The 26,063-nt window shown below is 58.5% G+C and overlaps 1 protein-coding gene across 1 annotated transcript in view; it reads left to right on the top strand.

The window, feature by feature from the left end:
* Nucleotides 1-26,063, top strand: part of INTS1 (integrator complex subunit 1) — a 35,652-nt gene that overhangs the window by 296 nt on the left and 9,293 nt on the right. Inside the window, exons 2-38 of the mRNA XM_044433762.1 lie at nucleotides 10-300; nucleotides 917-1,113; nucleotides 1,439-1,576; nucleotides 2,472-2,631; nucleotides 3,289-3,394; nucleotides 3,980-4,166; nucleotides 5,053-5,198; nucleotides 5,484-5,625; nucleotides 6,635-6,811; nucleotides 7,401-7,509; nucleotides 7,879-7,999; nucleotides 8,111-8,188; nucleotides 8,361-8,518; nucleotides 8,817-8,913; nucleotides 9,121-9,212; nucleotides 9,335-9,395; nucleotides 10,753-10,950; nucleotides 11,199-11,328; nucleotides 11,487-11,666; nucleotides 12,702-12,851; nucleotides 13,667-13,846; nucleotides 14,522-14,626; nucleotides 15,553-15,720; nucleotides 16,314-16,425; nucleotides 17,358-17,519; nucleotides 18,127-18,273; nucleotides 18,446-18,544; nucleotides 19,472-19,596; nucleotides 20,743-20,997; nucleotides 21,962-22,121; nucleotides 22,364-22,510; nucleotides 23,282-23,462; nucleotides 23,558-23,681; nucleotides 23,886-24,016; nucleotides 24,965-25,052; nucleotides 25,546-25,772; nucleotides 25,890-26,013. Of these exons, the coding sequence (XP_044289697.1) occupies nucleotides 10-300; nucleotides 917-1,113; nucleotides 1,439-1,576; nucleotides 2,472-2,631; nucleotides 3,289-3,394; nucleotides 3,980-4,166; nucleotides 5,053-5,198; nucleotides 5,484-5,625; nucleotides 6,635-6,811; nucleotides 7,401-7,509; nucleotides 7,879-7,999; nucleotides 8,111-8,188; nucleotides 8,361-8,518; nucleotides 8,817-8,913; nucleotides 9,121-9,212; nucleotides 9,335-9,395; nucleotides 10,753-10,950; nucleotides 11,199-11,328; nucleotides 11,487-11,666; nucleotides 12,702-12,851; nucleotides 13,667-13,846; nucleotides 14,522-14,626; nucleotides 15,553-15,720; nucleotides 16,314-16,425; nucleotides 17,358-17,519; nucleotides 18,127-18,273; nucleotides 18,446-18,544; nucleotides 19,472-19,596; nucleotides 20,743-20,997; nucleotides 21,962-22,121; nucleotides 22,364-22,510; nucleotides 23,282-23,462; nucleotides 23,558-23,681; nucleotides 23,886-24,016; nucleotides 24,965-25,052; nucleotides 25,546-25,772; nucleotides 25,890-26,013 (5,453 nt within the window). The remainder of the gene's footprint in view (nucleotides 1-9; nucleotides 301-916; nucleotides 1,114-1,438; nucleotides 1,577-2,471; nucleotides 2,632-3,288; nucleotides 3,395-3,979; nucleotides 4,167-5,052; nucleotides 5,199-5,483; nucleotides 5,626-6,634; nucleotides 6,812-7,400; nucleotides 7,510-7,878; nucleotides 8,000-8,110; nucleotides 8,189-8,360; nucleotides 8,519-8,816; nucleotides 8,914-9,120; nucleotides 9,213-9,334; nucleotides 9,396-10,752; nucleotides 10,951-11,198; nucleotides 11,329-11,486; nucleotides 11,667-12,701; nucleotides 12,852-13,666; nucleotides 13,847-14,521; nucleotides 14,627-15,552; nucleotides 15,721-16,313; nucleotides 16,426-17,357; nucleotides 17,520-18,126; nucleotides 18,274-18,445; nucleotides 18,545-19,471; nucleotides 19,597-20,742; nucleotides 20,998-21,961; nucleotides 22,122-22,363; nucleotides 22,511-23,281; nucleotides 23,463-23,557; nucleotides 23,682-23,885; nucleotides 24,017-24,964; nucleotides 25,053-25,545; nucleotides 25,773-25,889; nucleotides 26,014-26,063) is intronic.

Here is a 26,063-nt window from a genome sequence, read left to right as displayed (position 1 = left end):
TGCCCCTAGGCCACCCGCCGCCCGGGGACTTCATCGCGCTGGGCTCGAAGGGCCAGGCCGGCGAGTCGAAGGCGGCGGTCGCGCTGCTCAAGCCGGCCGCGGCCGGGCTGCCCTCGGAGCGGAAGCGGGAGGCCGCCGCGGCGCTGTCCGGGGCCGCGGGGCTGGCGGGGCTGGCCAAGCGCCCCAAACTGTCCTCGACGCCGCCGCTCAGCGCCCTGGGGCGCCTGGCAGAGGCCGCCGTGGCCGAGAAGCGGGCCATCTCGCCTTCCATCAAGGAGCCGTCGGTGATCCCCATCGAAGGTACGTGGAGCCCGCGGGCGCCTCGCCCTCCTCGGTCGTGGCGGCCCAGCTTGAGCAAGGGGCTGTGCTTTCATCATCGGTTGTGGCTGGCGCTGTTGAGGGGCACCCGGGGCCTCCCACTAGTGCCCGCTGACCTGCCCGCCCTGTGGCGGTGTGCCCGGGATGTGATTTGCAGCTTGTGCTTGGCAGAAAGCGTGGCTTGCTTTGAGGTTGTTCGTGGAAACGGTTTCCACCTCTGTGATGTTCTCTGGATGTCATTGGCACGTACCTCGCGTAGTAGTAGCTGTGGCAGGGTAAGAGTACCGCTGCCGATCGGTGATGCTCAGATCACAGAACAAGGGTGCAAGCGCTGAGAAGGCCGCACCTCCCGTCCTTCAATCAGGGATTGCTTGGTAGTTTCTCCACTTCCTTGCTCGCACCGAGAGATGTGAACTGCAGTGGGCTGAGATGTGTGCCCTGCCCCCTTCGCTTGTGGTGCCACTGCGTTCTTCCTCTGGCCCTGCTGCTCACCACCGGGTTGCGCCTTGCAAGAGCTGCTCAGGTGTGGAATCCAGGCAGAAAGAGGGGCAGCACCTCTCCTGTAGAAAGGTCCATGCTGGCTTGCCTCTGTTCGCAGTGGCCCCGACCGTCCTGTTGGACGAGATTGAGGCTGCGGAAGCCGAAGGCAACGACGACCGCATCGAAGGGGTGCTGTGCGGGGCTGTGAAGCAGCTGAAGATGAATCGAGCCAAGCCTGACACAACGCTGTACCTGAGCCTGATGTACCTGGCAAAAATCAAACCCAACATTTTTGCCACAGAAGGCGTCATTGAGGTGAGAGTGCAATGTGTCCCTGCATAGCAAGAGCAGAAATGTGGAGCCTGCATGTTTTGTTTTGTTTTAGTTTCCTGAGCAATTGTGTATTAAAAAAGGGGAAATGAAATAGTTTGATTTTGAAATGAGTAGTAGGAAGAAGCTGGTGTGAGGCTGCTTTCTATGTTCCTATTGTGGTAAATTGTGTGTTTAGGATTGTATCTGACTTGTCCTTTTGGGGGCTTGGAACCTCCAAAGGGTTTGGATTTTTTCACGGGTTTGCCAATCCAGATCGAGGGTGGTGCCCAGACTTGGCTTTGTGCTCATGGGTGTTTTGATATTGTAGGCTCTGTGCAGTCTTCTCCGTCGAGATGCCTCCATTAACTTCAAAGCCAAAGGGAACAGCCTGGTGTCCGTCTTGGCTTGCAACCTTCTCATGGCAGCATACGAGGAGGACGAGAACTGGCCCGAGATCTTTGTCAAGGTGTGTCAAGTAGAGAGCAGCGTTCCTGTGGGAAACCACAAAGGCTGGGGGCGGGCAAAAGCTTTCTCAGCCCCTGGAGCTTTAAATATTATTCAGGTTGTTTGTTAAAACCTCTCTGCCCTGCTGTTCGGCATGAAAGCTGATCTTTACACAAGATCAGGAACTGGCAAGATTGACTTACAACCTAAAAAAGATTGCACAGAAGGAAAATGGGGTGGGGAGCCAAGAGGAAAACAAGCACGGAAACTGTTACTTAACGGCACAAGGTCCTTGCAGTGACCACATTGCATGCAGACAGCAGGAAAAAGCCAGAGGCAAGTGGCGCTGGTGTTTCAGTGCAGCAGGTGAATGGCCCTGCTATTCCAGTTGTGCCTCTGCCGCAGCCTGACGCTGTTGCTGCTAGGTGACAGTGTAGGGAGGAACCGATGCGGCCGGTTGCTCACAGAGCTGTGGAGGAAGCCCTGCTTTTCTCCATCTCCTGCAGATGCCAACCTGTTGACCTGCTGCTCTGTAGCTCTCTGGCTGTTCTTTCAGAGCATTTATTTCATTTATATACTACCTGAAAGCTGAAGCTTTTTAAGGCAGTTAATCAGGGCTATTTGTCTTTCCCCGCTGTCCTTGTTTTAATTTGGCTGCTGCACTTTGCGCAAGCTGCCGCTTCTGGACAGTCTTCAGGGGCAGCCCCATGCGGAGTGCATTGTAGCAGTCTTGACCAGTCAACAGCAGTGCAGGTGGCCAGATTCCCCCCATCCAACCCCACAAAGGCCTCTTCTGATGCACAGTGTCTTGGTTCTCTTGACTGTGGACTTTCAGGATTTAAGGCAGTAGCCCGCTCTTCCGGGGTGCTTGGTGATGTGATGCAATGAAGAGGTGTCCCTGTTTCCCTTCCCTGCAGGTGTACATTGAGGACTCGCTGGGGGAGCGCATCTGGGTGGACAGCCCCCACTGCAAGACCTTTGTGGAGAACATCCAGACGGCGTTCAGCACCCGAATGCCCCCAAAAAGCATTTTGTTGCACGGGGAGGTTGGCCGCAGCGGAGGGGATCTTAGTGCTGGTAAAATAGTTACTCGGAGGGTAGACGAGGGTAGTGTGAGTTTTGGCACGGGAGGGAAAGGCAAAGAAGCCCCCAAGAGCTGGGGGTGGAATTAGGAGGAGTCATTTCATTGAGCTGCCCGTCAGTTAAAATAATGCTAATTGTAGTTGAATTACTCTCTACTTTTAAATGATCACATGGATGTCATTTAAATAATGGAAAGCCATCACTCATTTCCTGTTCTACTAGAAGAAATCAAAACCAAGACAGCCTCAAAAATTGAACCAGGGCTTCTTTTAATTTCAAATCTGTGGCTTCAAGGAATTGTGACAAGAAATTGATCCACTCAACAGCCATCTTGCATCAAGGCCCCTAGGAGGAATTGTGAAGCTTCTGATTTTGATATTCAGCTGCCCCAAATCTGACCTGTGGTAATAAAATTCTACTCTGAAGAAAGCCATTTTAAACTGTAGTTTATGAAGGTGGTTCAGCAAAGTTCTTGAAGATTAGTCACAGCTTAGCACTGTATTCAGGCCCTACGCTGCAGGCCATGATGGATGCAAGCAAAACATTCTGGGATGCTCACTTGCGGAGGAGCAAAGTGGGAGCAGAATGCAAGCCTCGTGTTTGTCGTGGCAGCCAGCGTGTGCGCTTCCCTGTGCGTTCTCCTTCTGTCAGGCAACAGCCCACATCCCTCCGTGCCAGAGGAGGAGGACAGCCAGAGTGAGCTGCTGATCGCCGAAGACAAGATGAGCCCTGAGCAGGAGGGACAGCTGATGCCCAGGTAAAAAGCTGGCGCCCCTCTGCGCTCGGGACCCATTGCAAAGTCAGTGCAGGCGATACCCGGCCAGGTGGCTCTGCTCGGGTTTTTGACGGCCTCCTATGAGCGAAAGGCGCTTCGGGGGAGGGGAGTGCCTCGAGCGTGGCAGCAGCGAGGTCTGTGCGTGTGCAACACGCGTGCAGCCCCTTGCAGCTCTGTTGAAGTCGAAGGAGGTGGCTGGGGAGCGCTTTTTGAACCGGCAAAGGAAATCTGATGCAGAATTGTTAAAAGTGACGCACAGCCGTTCATAAAGGCTGGATTTGTTTGTGAAATGGCCTTCCCCCGCTGAATAAGAAACTGTGCCTTGGTTTGCACAGAGTCGTTGAGAGGACGAGTGGATTTGGCACTCGTCGTTGAACTGGGGGTTGCCCCGTGGTTTAACTGTGGGCTGCTAATCATGGGTAGCCACGGAGGCCTCGCCGTTTGCCACCTGCGGGCTGCCCCGCTTTTCCTTGGCCTGTGCTCCCCGGCCCACCCTGAGCCCGGGTCGCCAGGTGTACTCCGAACCGCAGAGGGGACTTGGCCCACGCAGCCCTGTGTCCGGCCCAGGTACGAGGACCTCGCGGAGAGCGTGGAGGAGTACGTCCTGGACATGCTGCGGGACCAGCTCAACCGGCGCCAGCCCATGGATAACGTCTCCCGGAATCTCCTGCGCCTGCTGACGGCCACCTGTGGCTACAAGGAGATCCGGCAGATGGCCGTGCAGAGGCTGGAGATGTGGCTGCAGAACCCCAAGGTAAAGCCCCCTTCCCTTGGCTCCAGTCCTCCGGTGCTTTGGCCTGGGGGAGGGACAGGGTGGGCATCTCATCCCTGCCAGCGTTCCTGGGGCTTCTCAACCACTGCAGCTTTTGTTCCGACCTTCCCAAGGATGGGTTGCCAGCCCCACTGTGAATGGAGCAGCCTCCTTCCACGAACCGGGGAGGCTGAGCACCCCGTGCCTGCGGGGCTCTATCCATTGCAGCTGTGGCTCTGAGCTTTCTGGGGACTAGGCAAGGAGCTCCATGCTGGCAAACTTATTTTGGGGATGCAGCCCATGCCAGGGGAGGTTGCGTCTCGAGGCTGTCTCATCTCGGGAGCAGATTATAGAATTTACTCCAAATTCTAAGATCCACTCTGGTGGTTTGGGGAGCTGCAGGAATCCGTTCCTGAGTGGGTGGTTTCTGGGAGTTCTCAGAGCTCTGGTTTGCTGGCCTTCCGAGGTGATTGAAGGGTGAATGGCAGCCTCGCCGTTTCAGGAGATGGTTGTGGCTTTGGGGTGGCTCTCTGGATTTGCCTTCAGACAGTGCCCAGTTCATTTCTGGCTTCAAACATCAGTTTTGAGGAGCAGGTGATGGGAGCGCTGTCCGTGGGGTCCCTGGAGAGCTGCTCCCGGCCTGAGCTTTGCGAAGTAGGACTGAGGCTGGACCTCCAGTAGCTCCACGGAAGAGGCCCTGCTTTGCCTGCAGAAACGTCCCAGGCCCAGCCCTCGCACCTCCAGGCGTAGCAGGTGACGGGGAGGAAACGGCTTCCCTGCCCGAGCGCTTGAAGAGCTGTGGGCCGAGCGGCCTGCCCGCGTCTATGGGGTGAGTGTGAGGCTTGCCCCGGCGCCGTGCCTCCCCCGCTAAGGCGTCTCCCCGCTTCAGCTCACCAGGCCAGCCCAGGACCTGCTCATGTCGGTCTGCATGAACTGCAACACCCACGGCTCCGAGGACGTGGAGGTGGTCTCCAACCTGATCAAAATCCGCTTGAAACCCAAGCTCCTCCTCCATCAGTACATGCTCTGTGTCCGGTACGCTGGCGGGCGTGGGGCGGTGGGGACGTGTCGCTGAGCCCTCGAAGCACGGGCAGAGGCAGACCTGTTCCTGCTCGTGGGAGAGGGGCTGTGGGGAGGGGCAGAGGTTAGAAAAAGGGGGGGGGGCTGAGCAGCAGCTGATAGGGTAGAGATTCCTTTATTTAAGCTTACTAATTTGTACGCTGCCCCGTACGCGCTGGGCGTGTGCGTTTGGGATGGGGAGAGCAACCCTCGGTCGAGCGGTTGGCCATGCATGGTCACCTCGAGCCTCATCCCCTGCAGGGAGCTGCTGAACGCCCACCGGGACAACCTGGGCACCGTGGTCAAGTCCGTGATTTTCAACGAGCTCTCCAACGCCCGGAACCCCAACAACATGCAGATCCTCTACACGGTCCTCCAGCACAGCCCCGAGCTGGCCCCAAAGGTAGGCTGGCCCGGCTCGGCAAACGCCCGCCGGCCAGGCGGGGGCGCGGGCACGTCTTGCGCGCCGCCATTCACCTTCTGCGCCGCCGCTGCCCCGTACCTGCCCGACCGGGTTTTGCGCAGCTGTCTGGCTCTGCGGCTGCACTCACGCTGCAGGCTTTTCCGACGGATTTAGTGCAGGCGTTTGGGGAATATTTGCTGCTCTGTTGTTGTGTCTGAATGGTACGAATATTGGGGTGCAGCCCTATCCAGGGAAAACCCTACAACTGGTAACGTTCAAGGAGGCTGCCGGTTCCGCCCTCCTCACCCATCCAAATGGTGCCCGTAAAGCTGCGAGCGGCCCCGGGAGGGCTCCTGCATCAAAAGGCCTCGGAATAAAGCAAAATAAATGCATTCGCTGGAAGGAAAGCGGTGGGTGTTCTCTGGGATTCCCTGCCTTTCGAAGGCTGCTTGGCAGTGCTGAAGGCAGCTTCGAGGAGGGCCTGGGGAATGCCTGGCCAGTTCCCCACCTGCCGTTTCCTGTGCAGGATGCTGCGGATTCTGCCGTCACCGCTTTTTCCACCTCAGCCTCGGAGTCCAGCCAAGCGGCATGAAGCAGCCTCGCAAAGGGGGGTCAGGATGGACCCTGGTCTTGCCAAGTCTGTTTCCCGCACAGCAGCCACGGGGCTTTCTCCCGAAGGTTCTCCACGAGCTTCTGGATTTCACTTGTTCAATGTATACCCTCCCCTTGCTCCAAGGGACCGCCTCCTCACAACAGCCCTGCGAGGTAGCCTAGGCTGAGCGTTAGGGCCTCAGCCAGAGTCCCCTGAAGGGCTCCATGGCCGAGCGGGGACGAGGACCCTCGTCCTTCCAGTCCCAGCCCAGCGTTCCCAGCCTCTGCTCCACACTGGCTCCTAAGCTCCGCCAGCATCGCTGTGGTTTAGCTAACCCTTTCCGTGGCTGAGTTGCTTTCCCGCCTGACCCGCCTCCGTGGCTGATCGCATCACCCGGGGCTCTCCCCCCCCCCCCAGTTCCTAGCGATGGTGTTCCAGGACCTGCTGACGAACAAAGATGATTACCTGCGGGCGTCGCGGGCCTTGCTGCGGGAGATCATCAAGCAGACCAAGCACGAGATCAACTTCCAGGCGTTCTGCCTGGGCCTCATGCAGGAGCGGAAGGAGGCCCAGTACGCCGAGATGGAGTTCAAGGTCAGGGTCCCTCCCTCCTCTCCAACTGCCAAAGGGGCGCCCAGGGCACACGCCCCAGCGTTTTCTCTGAGCTGATGCTGGCGACCTCGCTGTGCTCCTTCCAGCTCTTCGGGTGCTCTGTGCTCTCCTTTTCTCCTTGCTCTTTACTGGGCGAAATGCCGTGCCGGAGATCACTCCCACCCAGAACATTTGATTTCTTGCCTCACCTCTCTGCGTTCTTCCGCCTGTCTTCCTCGCTAACGCACATCTGTGGTGCTCCCACTAAATGCGTTGGGCTGTCCAGGAAAGATTTGTTCCTTCCGCTCCGTCCGAAGGCGGGCAAGTGCCGCTGGCTTCACGCTGGGTCCCTCCAGTCTTCAGCCCCAGCACCGCCCCCTTCAAAGCAAGGAGGGTGCTTGTGCAGCTCCGATAGGCATCCAGTGGCCTTGCTCGTCCAGGGGCCTCCCCCACCGCCATGCTGGCAGGCCACCCCACTGCATGTCCATGCAGTCACGGATGGAGCCGTGGGCCTGCCCCCCATTCCCACACGGGGCCCTTTGCTCTGCGACTCGGTCAGGGTGTGGGTGACGGCGTCTCTCCCTCCTGCTAGGACCGGTTCGTCATCCACATCACGGACCTGCTGGCCGTCTCCATGATGCTCAGCATCACCGCCCAGGTGAAGGAAGCTGGGATCGCGTGGGACAAAGGGGAGAAGAAGAGTAAGTCTCTCTTCCGCCCGGCTCGCCTCCGCCGAGGAGAGGCTCTCAGTCGCGCTCGCTGCCAGAGCCCGTGCACGAGGTGCCGCCGGGGTCCTCGTGAGTCCAGCTGCACCTCTGTCGTTTGGACTGCGGCTCCAACAATCCCCCTGCTTGGGGGATCATGGGAACTGTGGCCCTAGCACAACTGAGGGGCAGCAGCGTTGGGAAGGCCGGTCGGGAACCTCGCTCCTCTTCTTGGAAGGGGTTCACGATCGGCCCGATTCCGTCCTGCAGCCCCGGTTCTGCCCGGCGGGCGTCCACGTGTGCCCCCACGGCCGCAGAGCCCGGCAGCGCTCACCCCGCCTGCTTCCCCCCCTTGCTTTTGCCCAGACTTGGAGGTGCTGCGTGCCTTCCAGAACCAGATCGCCGCGGTTCAGAGAGACACCGTCTGGTGGCTGCACACCGTGGTTCCCTCGATCACCAAGCTGCCCCCCAAGGAGTACGTGCACTGGTGAGCCACGGAGCCGCGGGGGGCACGGGCGCCGGGCACAGCTCCCCTTCCCCGCGGCGGCCTCCCCACCCAGCCACGCCTGACGTTTCTCCCCGCTTTCCTTCGAAACAGCCTGCACAAGGTGCTGTTCACGGAGCAGCCGGAGACCTACTACAAATGGGACAACTGGCCCCCCGAGAGCGACCGCAAGTAAGCCTGGCCGGCCCCGCTTGCGCCCAGAGCCCCGTGAACAGGGGGCCTGTGTTGCCAGTGGGCTCCTGCGCAGCTCTCCTGCACTCCCATTGGACGGTCTCCCCCCCCCCCCCCCCGTATGGGCCACCTGGAAGCCCCTCAGTCCCCCACCCTCTTTCCCTCGCCGCAGCTTCTTCCTCCGCCTCTGCTCTGAAGTGCCGATCCTTGAAGACACGCTCATGCGCATCCTCGTCATCGGGCTCTCGCGCGACCTCCCCCTCGGTCCGGCCGACGCCATGGAGCTGGCTGACCACCTGGTGAAGCGGGCCGCCGCTGTGCAGGCAGACGGTAAAACCCTCGGCTCCCCTTCCGCCACCCGGAACAAGAACATCTTCCGGAGTTGCACCGTCTTCCTTCCAGGCACTAAGCAGCGCGAGTCCTGCCTTCGCAAAGCACCTGTATTCCATATTCAGGCTGTGCCCGCCTTTGTACCCGGCCTCTTTGCCCTCTGCTGAGACGACCCCTCTTCAGCCAGGGCCCCTGCTGGTTTGTGTCCTGGAAGGCGAATGCGGCAGCTTTTCAATTGCCTCTGCATGAACTGAACAAACAGTCGTCCTGGCCATCATCTGCCCCTGTTTCCCCTCAGATCTAGAAGTCCTGAGAGTGGAGAGGATCCAGCTAATCGATGCAGTTTTGAACCTGTGCACTTACCACCATCCGGAGAATATCCAGCTGCCCCCTGGGTGAGTTTCCAGGTGCCCCACTCTGTGCTGGAGAGAATTGCCACTGCGTTCTTTGAAATGGGAAACGCGGGGCCCTGAAATGCAAGTGCAGCGAGCCCCCAAGCGCAGGCAGTGCCTTCTGAGTGCGTCTCTTTGAAACGTTCCAGCAGTTTTGCGTTGTTGCTAAATGCGGGTTGTGTCACATTTTTGGATCTGCTTGCTTCCCAGCTATCAGCCTCCCAATCTGGCCATTTCGACTCTCTACTGGAAAGCGTGGCCGCTTCTGCTCGTCGTCGCCGCCTTCAATCCCGAAAACATAGGTGAGCGTGACAGTGCTGCTGCACCGCGTCTTGGGGAGGAAGCCACTCGAGTGTCCCACACGGGCTTCCTGAGCTGTTCGTCACCCCCCCTCAGCCCCCGCTTCCCTCTGTTTGCATCGTAGGCCTCGCTGCCTGGGAGGAGTATCCCACACTGAAGATGCTCATGGAGATGGTGATGACCAAGTGAGTGAGTCACCCCTGCCCCATCGGGCTGTGAGCCTCTTTCGGGCTGACAGCCAAATGCCTTGTCAGAGAAGCTCTTGGGGATCCACTTTTGGGATGCATTAACAGAAGTATCACTTCCAAATTACGAGAAATAGTAGTTCCTCCATACTCCTCACTCGTCAGGCCTCACCTGGAGTGCTGTGTCCAGTTCTGGACACCAAGATTGAAGGAAGAGGCAGGTAAATTAGAAAGGGTCCAGAGGAGGGGAGCAAAAATGATGGAGGGTCTGGAAACTCTGCCCTGTGAGGAGAGACTGAGGGAGCTGGGCATGTTCAGCCTTGTGAAGAGAAGACTGAGGGGGGACATGGTATCCCTCTAGAAGTCCCTCAAAGGCTGTCGCAAAGAGGAAGATCAAGATCTCTTCTTGCTGATACCAGAGTGCAGGACATGGAACAATCTGCTCAAGTTGCAACAACCCAGATTCAGGCTGGACATCAGGAGAAGCTTCCTCACTGTCAGAGCAATACGACAGTGGAACCAGCTGCCTGGAGGGGTGGGGGGCTCCCCCACACTGGAGGCATTAAAAAAGAACTTGCACAGCCACCTGAGTGGGACGGTGTGACTTGGTGTCCTGCAACAACAGCAGGGGGCTGGACTAGATGGCCTCCTTGGCCCCTTCCAGCTCTGCCGTTCTGTGATCCTTGCACGGATGGGGCTGCAGATGCCATCCTCCCTTTGCTGCTTAAAGCTGTTCTTGCTCGCGGCTGAGCCTTGCGGGAGGCCCTTCAGCCTTTTCAAACGGGACCGAGGGAGGACGCACGCGAAAGCTAGGAAGCCATGCAACAGCTGGCGACTGTGGATGGGGGAAAGGCGCTGGAGCCATTTCAGGAACCCAGAAGGCCGCATTCTGCCCTGGCTGCAGGGTCGGATGCCCTGGGCTCACGAGGATGGTGGCCTGATGCAGCCTTGTAGCCGGCTTCCGATGCGGTGCGACGTATCCTTTGGCCTGCTGGGAGAGGTGCTGTTTCCGAGTGTTCCCTCCTGTTAGATCAGAGCCCAACTCGCCAGTAAACTGTGGCCTGTCGTGGGACAAGGCAGGCTGGAATTACAGGACCTGGAAGAGGCCTGAGCCACGGTGCCTGGGTCCATATGTGGGCGCTCCTGCCCCTGCCCCTGCCCCTGCCCTGCGGCTTCACAGGCGAGTCTCCTGGCCTGGCATTTCCGGCAAAGCGGGACGCTGGGTCGCTCTGAGCCCAGCAGGAGGCTGAGCGCAAGGACCAGATTCCCAGGGTGCCTCAGCACCTTTGCATCGGCAAACACTGATGCAAACGTCCCAGGAAAGCACGGCTGCCGCTCACTCTTCCGCCCCTTTCAGCAATTACTCCTACCCTCCGTGCACGCTGACCGATGAAGAGACCCGCACGGAGATGATCAGCCGGGAGCTGCAGATCTCGCAGCGGGAGAAGCAGGAAATTCTAGCCTTTGAGGGGCACCTGGCCGCCGCCTCCACCAAGCAGACGATCACTGAGAGCAGCAGCCTCTTGCTGTCGCAGCTGACGAGCCTGGACCCCCAGTGAGCCTCTCTCGCTCTTCCGGGCCGGGGACATGAGGGCGCAGGCGCGGGGCAGGCCAGTGGGGAGCCTGGGCAGGCCTTCCAAGGTGCGGGGGAACCCTGGAAGCCCGGTCAAGCGGTGCCGAGGCGAGGCGGCAGAGGGGGAGTCCCTCCGTTCACTTGCTCTCCGGGGAGGCGCTACCTCCCTTTGCGTGCTTCTCGATGGAGCTGATGCTGGGATGCAGAAGCCGCCTCTTTTCCTTCGCCAGGGGTCCTCCCCGCCGGCCGCCTCAGCCTGTCCTGGATCAGGTGAAGAGCCTCAACCAGTCGCTTCACTTGGGGCACCTCCTCTGCCGCAGCAGGCACCCCGACTTCCTGCTCAACATCATACAGAGACAGGTGGGTGGTCGAAGAGCTGGAAGGGGCAGCATGAGGATTCCCGTGGGACTCTCCCTCCCTCCCTCCCTCAGCAGACAGCGGCTGAGCTGACGCGTTAGTGGGTTCGCCCTGGGTCCCTGCGTTTCTCTTCCCCTGGTCATCTCCCCCTTCTCTCCCAGGCTTCCTCCCAGTCGATGCCGTGGCTGGCAGACCTGGTTCAGTCAAGCGAAGGGTCCCTGGACGTTCTCCCAGTGCAGTGCCTTTGCGAGTTCCTTCTGCATGATGCGGCTGATGAATCGGCCTCCGGCGAGGAGGAAGAGGAGGGAGAAAGTAAAGAGCAGCGCGCTAAGAAGCGGCAGGTGGGTGGAACCTGAGGCGTTCGGTTTGCTTTCCTTGGGGTTTCACTCGTGGTGAGCCGTGGTTCGAAGGAAGGACTGTTTGTTGCACTGGTGGCACCCGGTGCGTGGGATGCGCCTCACCAAGCAGCGGCCTTCCTTTACTGCCACGCAAGGACTTCTGCTTTCTTTTCCCTGGGCGTTCTAGCAGCGTTTATAACTGATATTATTTATTTATGCATTTCCTAATACTTGTATACCGCTTCGCAGAATGACGTGCTAAGCAATTTGTGTACAAAAACTTTAAAACTGCTGTCAAAACGTTCTGTTAAGAATTAACAGTGATTACTACAAAAGTGAAAAGAAACGCTAGCACGGCAAAGCCCCGTAATAGCTGATTCCAAGCCGTGGGCTGTTCGTGCAAGCGAGACTTTTAAAACGCCCCACATTTTCAGCCTGCTGTAAGAACGTCTACCCGGAGCAGGGCCTTCTCTGCGGTGGTGCCCAGATTATGGAATGCACTCCCTGGAGAGGTGCACCTGGTGCTGAGTTTATTTTCTTTTCGGCACCAAGTTAAAACCTTTTTATTTAATTGCTATTTTTAAAAAAATAAGATTTTATCATTAACAGTTGTTCTTTTTGTTTTTTGGGTTTTTTTGTTTTTATATAATCTTTTGTGGTATTTGTTATTTATAGGAATTGTTTTATCGTTTTAATTGTACGTGTTGTGAGCCATCCCGAGATGCCGAGGCATGTGCTGATAGCGTACAAAAGCTTTAAATACATAAATAAAATGTCTTATGAGGGGAGGGTGTTCCAGAGGTCAGCACCATAATGAGAAGCCCCCACTTCTGAGATGCTGACATGCGCTGAAGTAGCATTTGAACCCTGGATTCTTTTGTCCTCGTCCAACATTTTGTTTCCCACTGCTGCGACACCATCGGAAGAACCAACGAAAGCTGGCAGGGTGGGAAGAACAGGAAAACTGGGACGCCAAAAGGCGTTCCTGCAAAGATGCCCGGGTTTTTCTCCACGCTCCAACGGTGTCTTTCTCCACAGAGGCAGCAGAAGCAAAGGCAGCTGCTGAGCCGCCTCCAGGACCTGCTGCTGGGGCCCAAGGCAGACGAGCAGACCACGTGCGAAGTCCTGGACTACTTCCTGCGGCGGCTCAGCTCGTCCCAGGTGGCCTCGCGGGTTCTGGCCATGAAGGTGGGCAAGGAGGCGAGAGCTGTGCTTCTGTGGCCTGTCTGGGCACCAGCTCTTTACAGGAAGACTGTTGGCAGGAAGGGGCACCAGCAACACAAGGCTGTCATGCGCCCTCACCTCTGAGTCGTGTCCCTTTCGCAACTTGATGGCCTTTCTGCAGCCGCAAAGTATTCCAGTTCTCTTTGGTTTTTCCTGGGGCAAGGTTGGGTTACTCCCGCTTAGCTCTGGTTCGCTTTTGCAAAGCTGGTTTTGAAATCGGCGTGCCAATGCCTTTTCTCAGTGCTCTTTTGACATGCACGAGTGTAGAAAGAGTGGTGAGCTTGAAAATAGAGTGTTACTGTGGTTGCTGGATGCACCAGACTTCCAGAGACAGGAGAGATGCGGTAACAAGGGCTCCGAAGTCCTTCGTAGAGACAGGGACCCTGAACGCTGCTTGTCACACAGCTGGTGGCGGCAGTCAGCCTAGGTCCTGACCGGCCCACTTTCGGATTGCACACGGCCCCCTGTTAAATACATCTAAAATCCCTGGGCTCAGAAAGCAATTTGCAAAGGGATCTAGCTCATCCTTTGCCGTAAAAATGCCCCATTTCTCCATGCAGGGGGTTCCCTGCTTCCATCCAGCGGTGCCGTCCCTCCTGCCTTTGGTTTGAGGTGGCACAGCTTTGCCAGTCTGCCTGCTGTTTGTGAGAACGGTCAGACACACGACCCGTTTGGTCCCGTCGTCTGACGACTAGCATTGCAGCGTGTTCCCTGCATCAGACGCTCCAGGCGACCAGGCTCGTGTCAGTAGGAAAAAGTGGGCTCTTCCTTCTCGACAGGGCCTGTCCTTGGTGCTTTCGGAGGGTGGACTCCGCGACCGGGAAGAGAAGGAGCACCCAGTGGAGGAAGACCCAGGTGACACGGAGCTCCTCCAGGTCTACCAGTGGCTGCTGAGAGACCTGCCGAAGCTGCCGCTGTTCGACGGCGTCCGAGGGACCACTGCTGTGGCGCTGCAGCAGGTCAGGGCCTGGGGCGGAGGGGTGAAGCGCAAGGGACATTTGCCCTCGGGGTGGAGGCGCCTGCCCCGAGATACCTCTCGGTGCCAGGTGCCGGAGGACGTGGGCTGGGTGGGTGCGGCTGCTGGGCTTGGGTCCTTGGCACCTCGGGACCAAGACGGCCTTTGATCCGATTCGGCACAGGTGGTCTAGTATTTTTAGTTGTCTCACTGGCCTTAATGCCAGTCCTGCATCTGACCATGTAGAACCAGGGTCTCTCTTCCCCCTGTGAGCCTGCCCGCATGTCACAACCCTCAGGTGAGGTCCTCTTCCTCGTTCCTCAGCCACCTGAGGTTGTGAGACGGGGCCTTCTCCGTGGTGGCACTCCGGTCGTAGGACACACTGTCCTGAAATCCTGAGTGGCCCCGCTCTCCCTGTTGCCTCGCACTGGCCAAATCCGTGCTGCTTGGGTGTGTTTTTAGTAAAGCCATTCAGGGGTTTGCCATTCCTAGTCTGCATCTAGTTCTGCTCTGTGCTGCCGCCTGAGTCACGTTTCTAATTGCCGAGGCCGTTTTAATGCCTGCTGTGAGAGGGACACTCCTTGAAGGCCCCAGCAACAGGACGAAAAAGGCTTCGAAGGAGACTGCCAGGCGCGCTTAGGAGCGTGTGCTGGAGCGTGTTTGTCCCCGTTTCTTCCAGGCCATCCACATGGAGACGGACCCGCAGGCCATCAGCGCTTACCTGGTGTACCTGTCTCAGTACGCGCCAGTGGAGGACCAGGGCCAGCACAACGAGCTCGCTCTGGTGAGGGGGCCCCCCCAGCAGGGGCCACGAGCCGAGGGCCCCGCACCCCTGGCAGCTTGTCTCTGGGGGGTCTCCACAGGGGTCTCTTCTGTGCGCAATTTTTCCGTAACGGGGGCTTTAATTCACGTGTGCGGGGAGCTCTCTGTGCTTTTTTCAGGGGTGTTACAAATGTGTGGATCCCTGGAGCCCGCTGACACCCCCCAGCTTTAGGCTTGGCTGCAGAAACAGTGACTCCCATGACCTGGACACTGTAAATACAAGGAAGAGGGTCGTATTCTATTTAAAGTTTGTATGACCCGTTCTTTAGCGAACACTCTCAGAACGGTGTACAGTGATTAAAACCGCAAACTCATAAAACCAGAACATGTACATCCTAATTAACAGACCAAGTGTAATAAACTTCATAGCTAGCGCCCGTCTTCTGGACCAGAACTTTGCGGTTGCCAGTGCAGCAAGCCCTGCAGGCTTCATTGCTCTGCCTCCCTTGTGGTTTGTCCCCTCGCCCTGGCTGGGTGAGGCACCGGCCCTCCTCTCCTCCGCGGAATCCTGTGGTACAGTCCCCACCGACCGGCGGACTGAACCGGGCGCGAGACGAAGCCTGGTCTTGCAGCTGGGCCACACTGGAAGTCGTTCCCCTGTTGTCATGGGGTCAGTGCAGAGTCGGGCAGTGGCGTGTGCGAGAGCTGAGCGGGGCAGCGAGGGCCGACGGGCACTCCGCAGGGCGGGCATTCATAGGGTTGCCGCAAGCCGGCAGCACCCCGACAGCTCGCGACAGCCCCCCGAAGCTTCAGTCGTCCCTCTCTGCTTTGGCATTGCACCTGGCGCCGGCGTGGTGGGGCCTTCGGGGCCCGGCCTCACAGCCGGCCGCGGTCTGTGCCCTTCAGGCGGTACAGCTGACGGGCGCGCTTGCTTGCTTGCCTTGGCAGGATGTGGCCCGGCTGATTGTGGAGCGCTCCACGATCATGTCTCACCTCTTCTCCAAGCTCTCCTACTGTTCCGAGTCGGATGCCGTGCTCGTGGCGCTCCTCTCCATCTTCTCCTGCTACATCAAGCGCATGCGCCAGAGCAAGGAAGGCGAGGAGGTTTACAGCTGGGTGCGTGTCCCTTTCTCTTCCCTCTGATTTCCCCTTGTTTTCTGCCGTTCTTTGCCCGCAAGCCCCTGCCGAGGCAGCGATGAAATAAGCCGTAGGTCATATAAGCAACATTCCGTTTTCTTCAGAAGCGTAGGGAGTTTCAGGAGACACTCCGAGGCCCTCTGCTCGGGGGTGGGGGGGCACAGAAGCATTGAGGAGAGGCACCCAGTATGGGACCACCTCTTTTCGCACAGAGCAGGGGAGGTTCCGATTGATTTCATGTATTTCTGGCCCAAGGGCCACATGCAGTTCTGGTGAAACTCTTGTGGGCAGGGGAGCTGGGGTAGGTAGGCTGGGCCAAAATCCAGAAATTAAAAAAGCACCACATATAGCTAAGTGCTTTTAGCTGTCAGCATCATAGGAGAGGTGTTCGGACCTTTTGGAACGGGGGAAAACACCGTGTAACCGCCAGGAAACCACCACACCGCTCCCCCTGCAACTGCCCCAGGAACTCTGAGGACCAAACTTGGCCCCAAGGCCTGAGCTTCAGCTCCTTTGTCATCTTGTCCTTGCTTTACTGCTCACTTGGTGTTCTCTCTCTCTCTCTGCCCTAGTCGGAGTCCCAAGATCAGGTGTTCCTCCGCTGGATTAGTGGGGAAACAGCGACGATGCACATACTGGTTGTCCACGCCATGGTGATCCTGCTGACACTCGGGCCACCGCAAGGTTTGCATTTAGAGGAGGCCTCAGACGTGACATTTCTGCGAGCTGCAGAGCTGGCTGTGTGTCTTTGTCAGGCCCCGAGTGCCTGGAAAAGCAGAAACTGGGGATTAATCGGTTGATTTGTGTGCATGTGAACTTTAGTCCTTGGCCTCAGAAGGACAGTGTAGAAAGACAATAACTATGCCTTACTGAGCGAAAATTGATTTCTAGGCCTTTGGAATCTCATAATGGGCATCCGTGGATGTTCTGATAGGGCTGTTTGTGTTGCAGGCAAGGAAACCCAGAGAATGTAGTACCAAGTGCAGAATTCACCTTCCAAGAAATCTGCTCTCACTTTTCCCCCCCTTAAAAACAAGCTTTTGGGCCATATGGTTGCAAAGGCTGGCATAAAATCTGTACCTGGCGGAGTATCTGAAGCCAACTTTGTAGCGCTGTAATATTTCCGGTGGGTGGCCCCATCTGGCTGCTTTCTTCTCCAGACCTGCAGAAGCAGCCTGGCTTGTGTATGCTTGTCTGTTTTGCAAAATGGACATACATTTCAAAATTTGGTGGGGTCCTTTGGCTCAAAGGTTGGTTGGCTTTGGGGCTTTTCCAGAGAGGGGGTGCTACCTTTAACTTCCTTAAAACAGGCTGAAGGTTTTAGAGCATCTTGTAAATCCATTAAAAAGAGCAAGGCTCTAGGCAGGCCTTCCCACACTTTCCTTTGTTAAAGAGGCATTGCGGTGTTTGGTGGACACAAAACCTGCTCTTTCAGCACAAGACCCAGCCTAAGATCCATAGATATGGCCGGTTGCTCCCACAGCAACAATTCTCTGATGAGGCATTTCACTTCTCAAATTCCAAAATATGTCCACGGGTCAAAAAAAGCCAGGCAACCTGACTGACTGGCTAGCTAAGAGCCAAGCAGAGTAATTTTCCGAACGCTTCCTTTAAAGCCGGGGACGGTGACTTCTACACCTTGCTGGACATCTGGTTCCCGGAGAAGAAGCCGCTTCCGACAGCCTTCCTGGTGGACACCTCTGAGGAGGCCCTGCTCCTCCCAGACTGGCTGAAGCTGCGCATGATCCGCTCGGAGGTGCCCCGCTTGGTGGATGCCGGTGAGCATCGTCTCAGCTCCGGCGTCGGCGGCATGCGCACAACCAGAATCTTGCGCTCTCGTCCCAGCCCTGCCTCACGGGGTCATTATGAGGAGAGGACAAGGATTGTACACGCCCACCTGGAGTCGTGCGGTCAGCATGATTCACCGAGAGGCCGGGTTGTGTAGTGGTTAGAGTGTCGAACTAGGCTCTGAGGTCTGCGTGCAAGCCCCACTCAGCCCACGGAGGGTGACATGGAGGCGGGAGGGGTCGTGTGACTCACATGGGCTCCGTACAGGAAGGGAAAAGGCGGGATAGAAGCTTAATCATGCCCAGTAAAACAGCCACAGGGGTTCGGACGTAAGGGAGACGCTTGCAGACCTGCGTTCTGGCCTTCGCAGCACGGAGCAGGAGGCACGCCGGGGGCCCTTTGCTACGGAGGGAGCGCCCCCGGTTCAGCAACTGCCGTGTGCGTGTGAGCTGTCCTCACCCAGCGGCTGCGGCTGCGTGTTTCGGGCTTGGGCGGTTTGGCAGCGGGGTGGGATCAGCATGAAGGGCAGTGCCGTCTCCGTGGCCTGCAGCGAGCCGGAAGCGAGCCTGCCCTGCCACCGCGTGTGCTTCCCTGCAGCACTCCAGGACCTCGAGCCCCAGCAGCTGCTGCTCTTCGTCCAGTCCTTCGGCATCCCCGTCTCCAGCATGAGCAAGCTGCTGCAGTACCTGGATCAGGCTGTGTCCCACGATCCTCAGACGCTGGAGCAGAACATCATGGACAAGAGTGAGTCCCCAGTTTTTCCCGACGTCCCGCCGCGACGGGAGCGACTCGGAGTGCGACTTCTCAGCTCCGGGGAGGTGACCGTGGCAGGAGCTCAATCAGCCTGCCCAGCACTGGGAGTCTCTCTGGGTGGATGTGTCTTCTCTCTCCGCCTTACTTCCTTGTTTTCTTCCAGATTACATGGCGCACCTTGTGGAAGTCCAGCATGAGAGAGGAGCTACTGGGGGGCAGACCTTCCACTCCCTTCTCACGGCCTCCCTGCCGTCTCGCCGGGGTATGGTCATCGCCTCTCCTTCGGGGAGCAGATTGGTCAGTCTTCCCTCCCTCGTGTTTCCTAGTCTCATCCCTCCCCACAAGCACTCGACACACCCTGCCCCTGGGGAAGCTTGCGTGTCGGGGTGGGATGTCAGTGAGAAACGTTCCCCAGGACACGCTGGCCTTTCATAGGCGGCGGGTGCTGCTTGTAACTGGGTTTTTGTTGCAGTATCTCTGCTAGGACCCTTCCAGAACACGCAAAGCAACCCACAAAATGCACAACTTAATCCATAGTCTAAAAAATGCCTGCAATACACTGGCATGCCATGAAACTGACAGGCAGAAACAAAGAGCAGACATAAAATAGCTCAAACTGAGCGCAGTCGTTTCCGTGTCAGCCTAGGACTGGGGAGACCCAGGTTCAGCTCCTGACTTAAGCTGCTCTCTCGCTGACTCCTTCAGCTTGAACCCACCTCGCAGAGGTGTTGCAAGGCGCAAGCAGGTAGGGGAGAGAAATCTGTGTTAAGATGGTTGCGTTCTTTGGAGGAAGTGTGGGCTAGAAACAGTGAAAAGGTTTTTTAAAAATCCGACTACTGTCAAGGTCTTAAAAAGTCGCTTAAACAACCGCGTTTTGACTCGGCCTCTTAGACAAACAAAGAGGAATCCCAGGGCTGGGAGCTGTCACCAAAAAGACCCTCTTGCATGTAGCCCGCTAGCCAACATGGAGAAGTTCCTTATCTGAGAACTTCGACGTGCACGTAGGTAATTTATGATTAAGGCACCCCCTTCTGCTATCCGGGAATGCTGCGGGCCCGCCGTAGCTTTTTGGCGCGGCTCTTTGGCACAGGCAGCTCGGCTCACGCGATTCCTGTGCTCCCTGAACAGCGTGTGCAAGCGGGGAGAAAGAGACTGCCCCCCAGCCAGGTGTTTTTTCTTCTCTCTCCAGACAGTGACGATGCCCCCCGGCCCAAAAGCAACCTGGAGGCCCTGCAGGGACAGGGCAGGATCAGAGCGCTGGCCCAAATCCGAGTCCTCGGTCCAGACGATGATTTGGCGAGCATTCTTCTCCAGGTACTGGCTCTAATAATGTGCACACGCATGCGGAGCGTCTAGATTTCGTGGTGCCGCCCTCCCTCTTTCTCCCCCTCTCCCTGCCCACCTCCGGTGGAGTTTAGGCTGCATCTGCTGCACGGTTTGCCGCCATCCGGGCTTGGTTGGTTGCTCTGAGCCTGGGAGACACAGATTTTAAAGATAACCAGAAAAAAGCAAGTCTTGTGAATGGGGCTGACCTGCTGAATAATTATCGCAATAGGAGCAGGTGTAGCTGCTCCTCCAGCTGCGAAGGCTTATGTTTATGCCAGGTAATTTTGGGGAGCACTTCTTCTCCAAAGGAGGTGCTTGCCTGGCAAATTTCCTGCAGAGGTTTAATTCCTTTACTGGGGTTTAACACGCACTGCCAGAGAGAACGTGACCTAGCTTGGCATTTGCACACCACAAAGGAGAGTTCGTCCGACACAAATACAGAGCAGGTGCAAGATGCCAAGCCCGGTGTTACCTCGCTAGTGCGTCCCAATCTTCCTCTAAAGAGCTTCTTGCCAAAACAGCCGTACAGGGGGAGAGACGCTAGCAGTCCCTCGTGAGGACTGGGAGGGCGCGAATGTTCCGCATTCCGGGTCCAGTGGCCAGGTCAAGTTCAGAGCTTGCCTGCCTTCCGTCCTCGGAGCCCCCATCCCGCAAGCTCCCTCCCCGTGTGGGAATGGAGAGGCCCCCAGTGTCCCTGGACGTATGCTAGTTGTGGGATGGGCATTTGCTTGTTCCTGATGCGGCCGTGTCTCTTGCCCTTGGGAAAAAGGTGAATTCTGTGTGGACCTCTATCAGTGGGGTGCTTTCCAAGTGTCTCGGAGTAACGGGGCGTCCTCCTTGCAGGATCGCTTCCCTAATCCTTTCCAGGGAAATGCCTTACGCCTGACCTTTTTGCCCTGAGGACACCCACGTTCACTGTTCACCGGTCACTCCTGCCCTGTTCACCCTGGCCAGCCCAGGAGAGCAGGCCGCTGAGCAGAGCCTTGGCGGCAGGGCGCTTGGCCTCGTCGCACTTGGATCGGGACCTGTGCAATGCTCGCGCGCCGCGAATGCTGTGCTTTGTAGTAAAAATTCAGGAACGTGGTCATCCTGGGCACTTGCCCTGAGCACCCCTCTGTTCTCCTCCCTGGCCAGCTGTTTCCACTGGCGCCGGAGCCACGGTGGCCCAGCTCGAACCCGCGGCCCCTCGCCCTGGCCTTGCAGCAGGCGCTGGGGCAGGAGCTGGCCCGGGTCCGCCGAGGCGGTGCCCCAGTGCCGGGAATGGCGGCGCAGCTGCTGCAGGCTCTGGCGGCCCTGCTGAACTCCCCGCACGGCGGGGCCCTGGTCCTGGCGATGCACCGGCACCGCGTCGTGTCCTGCCCGCTCATGCGCCTGCTGTGCCGGTATCAGGTGAGCCGCTGGGGGCGCGCCCTGCTTCCGGGGGGCGGGCTCTGTTTGGGCCGGCAGGGCTTGGGGGCACCTCCGCAGCGTGTGGGGCTGCGTGTGGACCCTGGCCCGGCTTGGGGGTGGGGGTTGCTGGCGGGGCCTCGTTCCTGGAGAGGCAGGCCCCGGGGCAGAGTCGGAAGTGAGCCTGCCTCTCAGCAACAGGGCGAAAGGAGCGAGAGAGGGCGATGCATACGGGAAGCCCTCAAGTGGTCATCTACTGTGGTGTGGTGGTCAAGAGCGTGGGACTGGGACTCAGGCGATCCGGGTTCGAGTCCCTGCTCAGCCATGGAGCCAACTGGGTGACTCTGGGCCAGTCACAGACTCTCAGCCCAACCTACCTCACAGGGTGGTGGTTGTGGGGATAAGATGGAGGAGGAGAATGATGTAAGCTGCCTTGAGCCCTTTGTAGGAAAAAGGCAGGATATAAACCGAACAATAAATAAATAAAATAAATATAATGCAGTAAAAATGAGAGTGCAGTCAGGAAGCATTTTAAAAGCCATTAAACTAGCCCCGGAAACGGCCAGTTTTGACTTTTTAACCAGCCACCAAAACATCCTCAGTGAAAATCCTTGGACCTGGTGCTGGCAAGGCAGTCAGCTTGGCGCCGGCACTGTTTCGGCAAGGGCGAGCCAGGAAGGGGCCACAGCGAAGGCGCTTTCCCTCGCGTGCGGGAAGGCGCTTTGCACGCCCGTCCGTTGGAGGCGAGCTGCTCCGCCTGAGCAGCAGTCGTGGCAGGCCCTGCCTTGGGAGGGGCGTCTGGGCCACGGCTGGTCCTTCGGCTGTGGGCCGGGAGCCCCGCTTCACGGCCTCCTGGCCCCACATGGACGGGGCCGTAGGCCCTTCCAGTTGCGCTCTCTGGCTCCTGTGCTGGTTCCGTGTCGCGCCCACAATCCCGGCTCTCCCCTCCCTCCGCCGCCTCTTGCAGCGCTGCGTGCCCCGCGACACGGCCTTCTCCTCGCTCTTCTTCAAAGTCCTGATGCAGATACTGCACTGGCTGGAGAACCCGGCCGTGGAGGAGGGGCCCCTCCGGGCTCAGCTCAAGTCCTTCGCCATCCAGTATTCATCCAGGCACAAGATCAATGACGGTAAGAGAAGGAGCAGTCGAGGCCCTTGCACGACCCGGGGAATGAGGAATCCGAACCCAAGAGAATGCAAGCTCTGTGGGGACAGAGACCGTTCTTTTGGCTGATGTTAACCTGGGCGGTGGATTTGCTTGGCCTGGTATTTTTCAGGGGCGTTGAACTGCAACCCCCACCATCCCGAGCCGGCATATCCTGCCACGGCCTCTCCGTGATGCTCTTTTCCTTTTCTCTTTCCCGCTTCCAAGTGGCGGTCCGGGGCGGGTTTCTGCACCTGGCAGAAGCACTGGCTTTCCGCCACAACGCCGACGTGATCGGCTCCACCGTCTGCGCCATCATCACCACACTGAAGTCCGGTGAGAAGTTCAACGTGGAGCCGGAGCTGGTCAGCAAAGGTAGGCCTTCCAGTGATGCTGCTCACGCAGAGGGGTTGAGCCCGAGGGCGGCCCGTGGAGCCCCGTCCAGCCCCTCGTAGTCCTCCAGGAGGCCGCGTCCCTGTCTCTCGGCTCGTTGCCCTCTCCTAAAAGGCTGATATCCCCAAGACGTGGCTTCTGACAGCAAGCGCTTCCAGCCAAACTAGGCCAGCACATTTTGCATTTTGACCCACAGTGCTTTTTCCTTCGATCCCACACGTCACTGGAACGCACCCTTCTTGGACTCTCTGGAAACACCCAGCCCTTGGGATCAGCACCCGTTCTAAGGGGTGAAGGAAACGGGAACCAGCGAATTCCTGTTTCTCTTCCCCTTCGCTGCATGTGCAAGCGACGAGGCTGAACCCTGGAGCCTGCAGGGCCCGCCTCTTCTCTCCAGCAGCGGCTCTCGCCCTTTGCCACCAATTTATTTATTCATATGTTTATTTGCCTTGCATGCTGCCCCATTAGCCATAGGCTCTCTAGGTGGCTCACAGCATCATATGTGCATAAAAACACAATTTCAGCCACTCTCCTGGTTTGTGCGGGGAAAACAGTCCCTGCTTCCTGAGCTGCACAGACTTCCCAGGGCCGGTGCTTCCCGTCCTGCCCCTTTCTGTCCCGCACGGGCCCTGCTCCGCGGCCCACACGGTGCAGCAGGTAACCCAGCCAATGAACCGGGAGCGGTCTGGCGTCGATCTGCTGTGCTTCCGCCCATAACCTCCGAGCTGCTCTTGCCCCCATGTGCCGCCCCAGTGCTGCGAGGCCTGACGGAAGCGCACTCACCGTTCCTGGAGGAGCTCCTGGCAGCGCTCTTCTCGGTGACCATGGAGACCTCTTCCCGCCTGCCCGCCTCCGGGCCCATTTCCTTGGTGAGCTCGTTGCTGCTCCAGGACAAAGACGAGATCCCTGTGAAGGAGGAGCCGGAGAGCCTCAGGTGGGCCAGAGGGAGGAGCGGAGGGGCCCATTTGGCTCTTCCGGGCCGAACCTTCCCCACCGGTTTTTACACCCGGCCTCGCTGTCGCCTTCCAGCACCGAAGCGGCTCAGCCGGGGGCTTCCTCAGGCCTGTTCATTGACTGGCTGGAGTTGCTGGACCCGGAAGTCATCAGCAGCTGCCCAGACCTCCAGCAGAGGCTGCTCTTCTCCTGGAATAAGGTGAGGCTCCGCCAGGTGGGGCGAGTCGGCCGTGTGAGCAGGAGGCCCTGCTAACGTCCGGGCCCCGCAAGAGCGTCCCCTCTCGTCCCCAGGCCTTCCCAGGCGTTCCTTCCCTCGGCGAGGCACGCTCCTGCGGCACGGGCCAGCGAGCGCCTCCGCGACGCACTCACGCCGCCAGCAGGCCTTCTTCCTTTCCCTCCCCAGGATAAGGGCCCCCGCACGCCGGAGCCGCCCTCCTTCCGCCCGTACCTCCTGGCCGTCCTGACGCACCAGTCCAGCTGGGCCACGCTGCACCGCTGCATCAAGGCCGTGCTCTGCAAGAACCGCGAGAGCAGGCGAGTCCGCCGGGGCCGCTCCGGACGCGTCGGGGCATCCCGCTCGCCCGTGGGATGAGCGGCTCCCCGAGCTGTCCGTGCGCGCGGGTGGCGTGACGGCAGAGCGGCTGGTTCACAGGAGGCTCGGTGGCGGGGCCTGCGGAGCACTGACCAGGCCCCCTTCCTTGAGGGAAGCCCTGGCTCCTTCCGGGAGAAAGAGCAGGGAGGGTCTCCTGGCAGGCCTAAAGCGGGCTGCAGGTTGTTGAGAACCACGGAAGCCTCCGGGCCTGGTCCCCTTGCCCGGCACGATTGGCCTCGAGCAGCAGCAGCTCTGGAGCGCCAGGTTGGCCTGGCCTGCCTGTGCGTGCGCAGGATGGCACTGGGCCCCCTCGCCCGGCACCTGTCCCTCCGTGTGCTGCAGCCGCACGTGCGCGGGTTTCTGTCGCTTGCGTTTGGCCTGCTCGTTTGCTGCCTCCTGGAAATGGAGGCCACCTCTGCCCCAGGGGTGAGCGCCAGGGGTGAGCACCAGGGCAGAGGCTCTCTGGCAGGCACGAGACCCGAGGATCTCTCAGGCTGGGACTCTGCCTGCCAGTACAGACCACCTCATGTTTCGCCTCCCGCTGGCCTGCAGTGTTTCTCTGCCTGGGGATATTTATTTATTTATTAAAACATTTCTATGCCTCCCCATTCGCCGAAGCCTCGGTGCGGCTCACAACATAAAGTAAAATACAAAAATAACAATATAAAATTAATAACAATATAAAAGAAGTCGCCCTGGCAACTTATATATCCCAGGAAGTGCGAGACGGTGCAGAGTCTGGAGAAGCAGGTGCTTTTGTCGCCGTGGCTTTTTCCACGGAAGGGGGAGGCATGCGGCTGCCGGGCCTGTTTTGGCTGGGCAGGAGCACCTTGCCCTCCATCCAGCCCCTTGGGTCCTTTTAGAGCCTGGCTTTCTCGGCCTCCTTACAGATTTGACCCGACCGCTTCCTTGGATTTCCTGTGGGCCTGCATACACATCCCTCGGATCTGGCAAGGGCGAGACCAGAGGATCCCTCAGGTAATGGTGGATCCCACCGCGGTGGCGAGAAGGAGCCTAAAGGAGGGGTGCAGCCCTTCAGGTGTTTGCACCGGGCGCTTCCGTCAGCCCCGGCCAGCAAAGCCAGGCTCGTGTCAGAGGTGCAGATGCCACTTGCCGGCACTTGCCATCTGTCACGTTGAGGTTCTGCAAAAGCCAAGCGCTTGGCGATTTCATGGCATTTGTACGTTCTCCCTGCTTTCTGAGACGCTTTGATGCTTCTCCTGAGGTTGAGATTTGGGGATTTTTGCCTTTGGCCTCATGTGCCAGTGGGATGTAGCCCCCAAGACCATCTCCAAAAGGGAATTTAGCCCAAGGGGTGACGGGGGTTTAGCCCACCCACTTGGCTTAACCCCGGCTAGATGCGGGACACCCAGGGCTTCAGCAGCCCGGTGGACGGCTCTGAGGTCATCGTGGACGTCTTTGTGTCGGGGGTACCAGTGGTTTTTCCCGCCCTCTCCAAATCGCACTGCAGAAACGGCGGGAAGAGTTTGTGCTTCGGCTCACAGCTCCCGAACTGATCAGCCTCGTGGAGCTGATCCTGGCGGAGTCAGAGACCAGGAGCCAGAATTGCAAAGAGGCCTCCTGCTCGCTCATCCAGTCCAGGCTGCCGCTTCTGCTCAGCTGCTGCTACGGAAACATAGAGAGCATCAAAAAGGTAGCCGAGCACCTGGCGTCCTGCATCCAGCAGCTGGGGGGCAGGTAAGGCGCCCTGGTGCGACCTGGCGTTGCACGATTCTGAGCAGACTGGTCTTCCACGTAGACAGGGGTGTGTTGGAGCCGCCATCATGAGCCCCCCCTCCCCCCTTTCTGTTTCAGCTCCATGGGAAAGCATTGCCAAGGCCTCCTCCTGCAAATCTACCTTCAGCTGCCGGAGCTCCTGGTCCCTGTGCCGGAGCTCCTACAGTCCAGCGAAGGAGCTGCGGAAAGCAGCACCTGCAAGGTAAGGCGCCAGCACCTGCGAGGGGCTGTGGCCAAGCGGCGGAGCCCCGT

This window comes from Varanus komodoensis, unplaced genomic scaffold, assembly GCF_004798865.1.
Source record: "Varanus komodoensis strain SLA01 unplaced genomic scaffold, ASM479886v1 scaffold26, whole genome shotgun sequence".
Classification (NCBI taxonomy): Eukaryota; Metazoa; Chordata; class Lepidosauria; order Squamata; family Varanidae; genus Varanus; species Varanus komodoensis.
The sequence above is the reverse complement of the archived record's forward strand: the minus strand, read 5'-3'. Positions and strand labels throughout refer to the sequence as shown.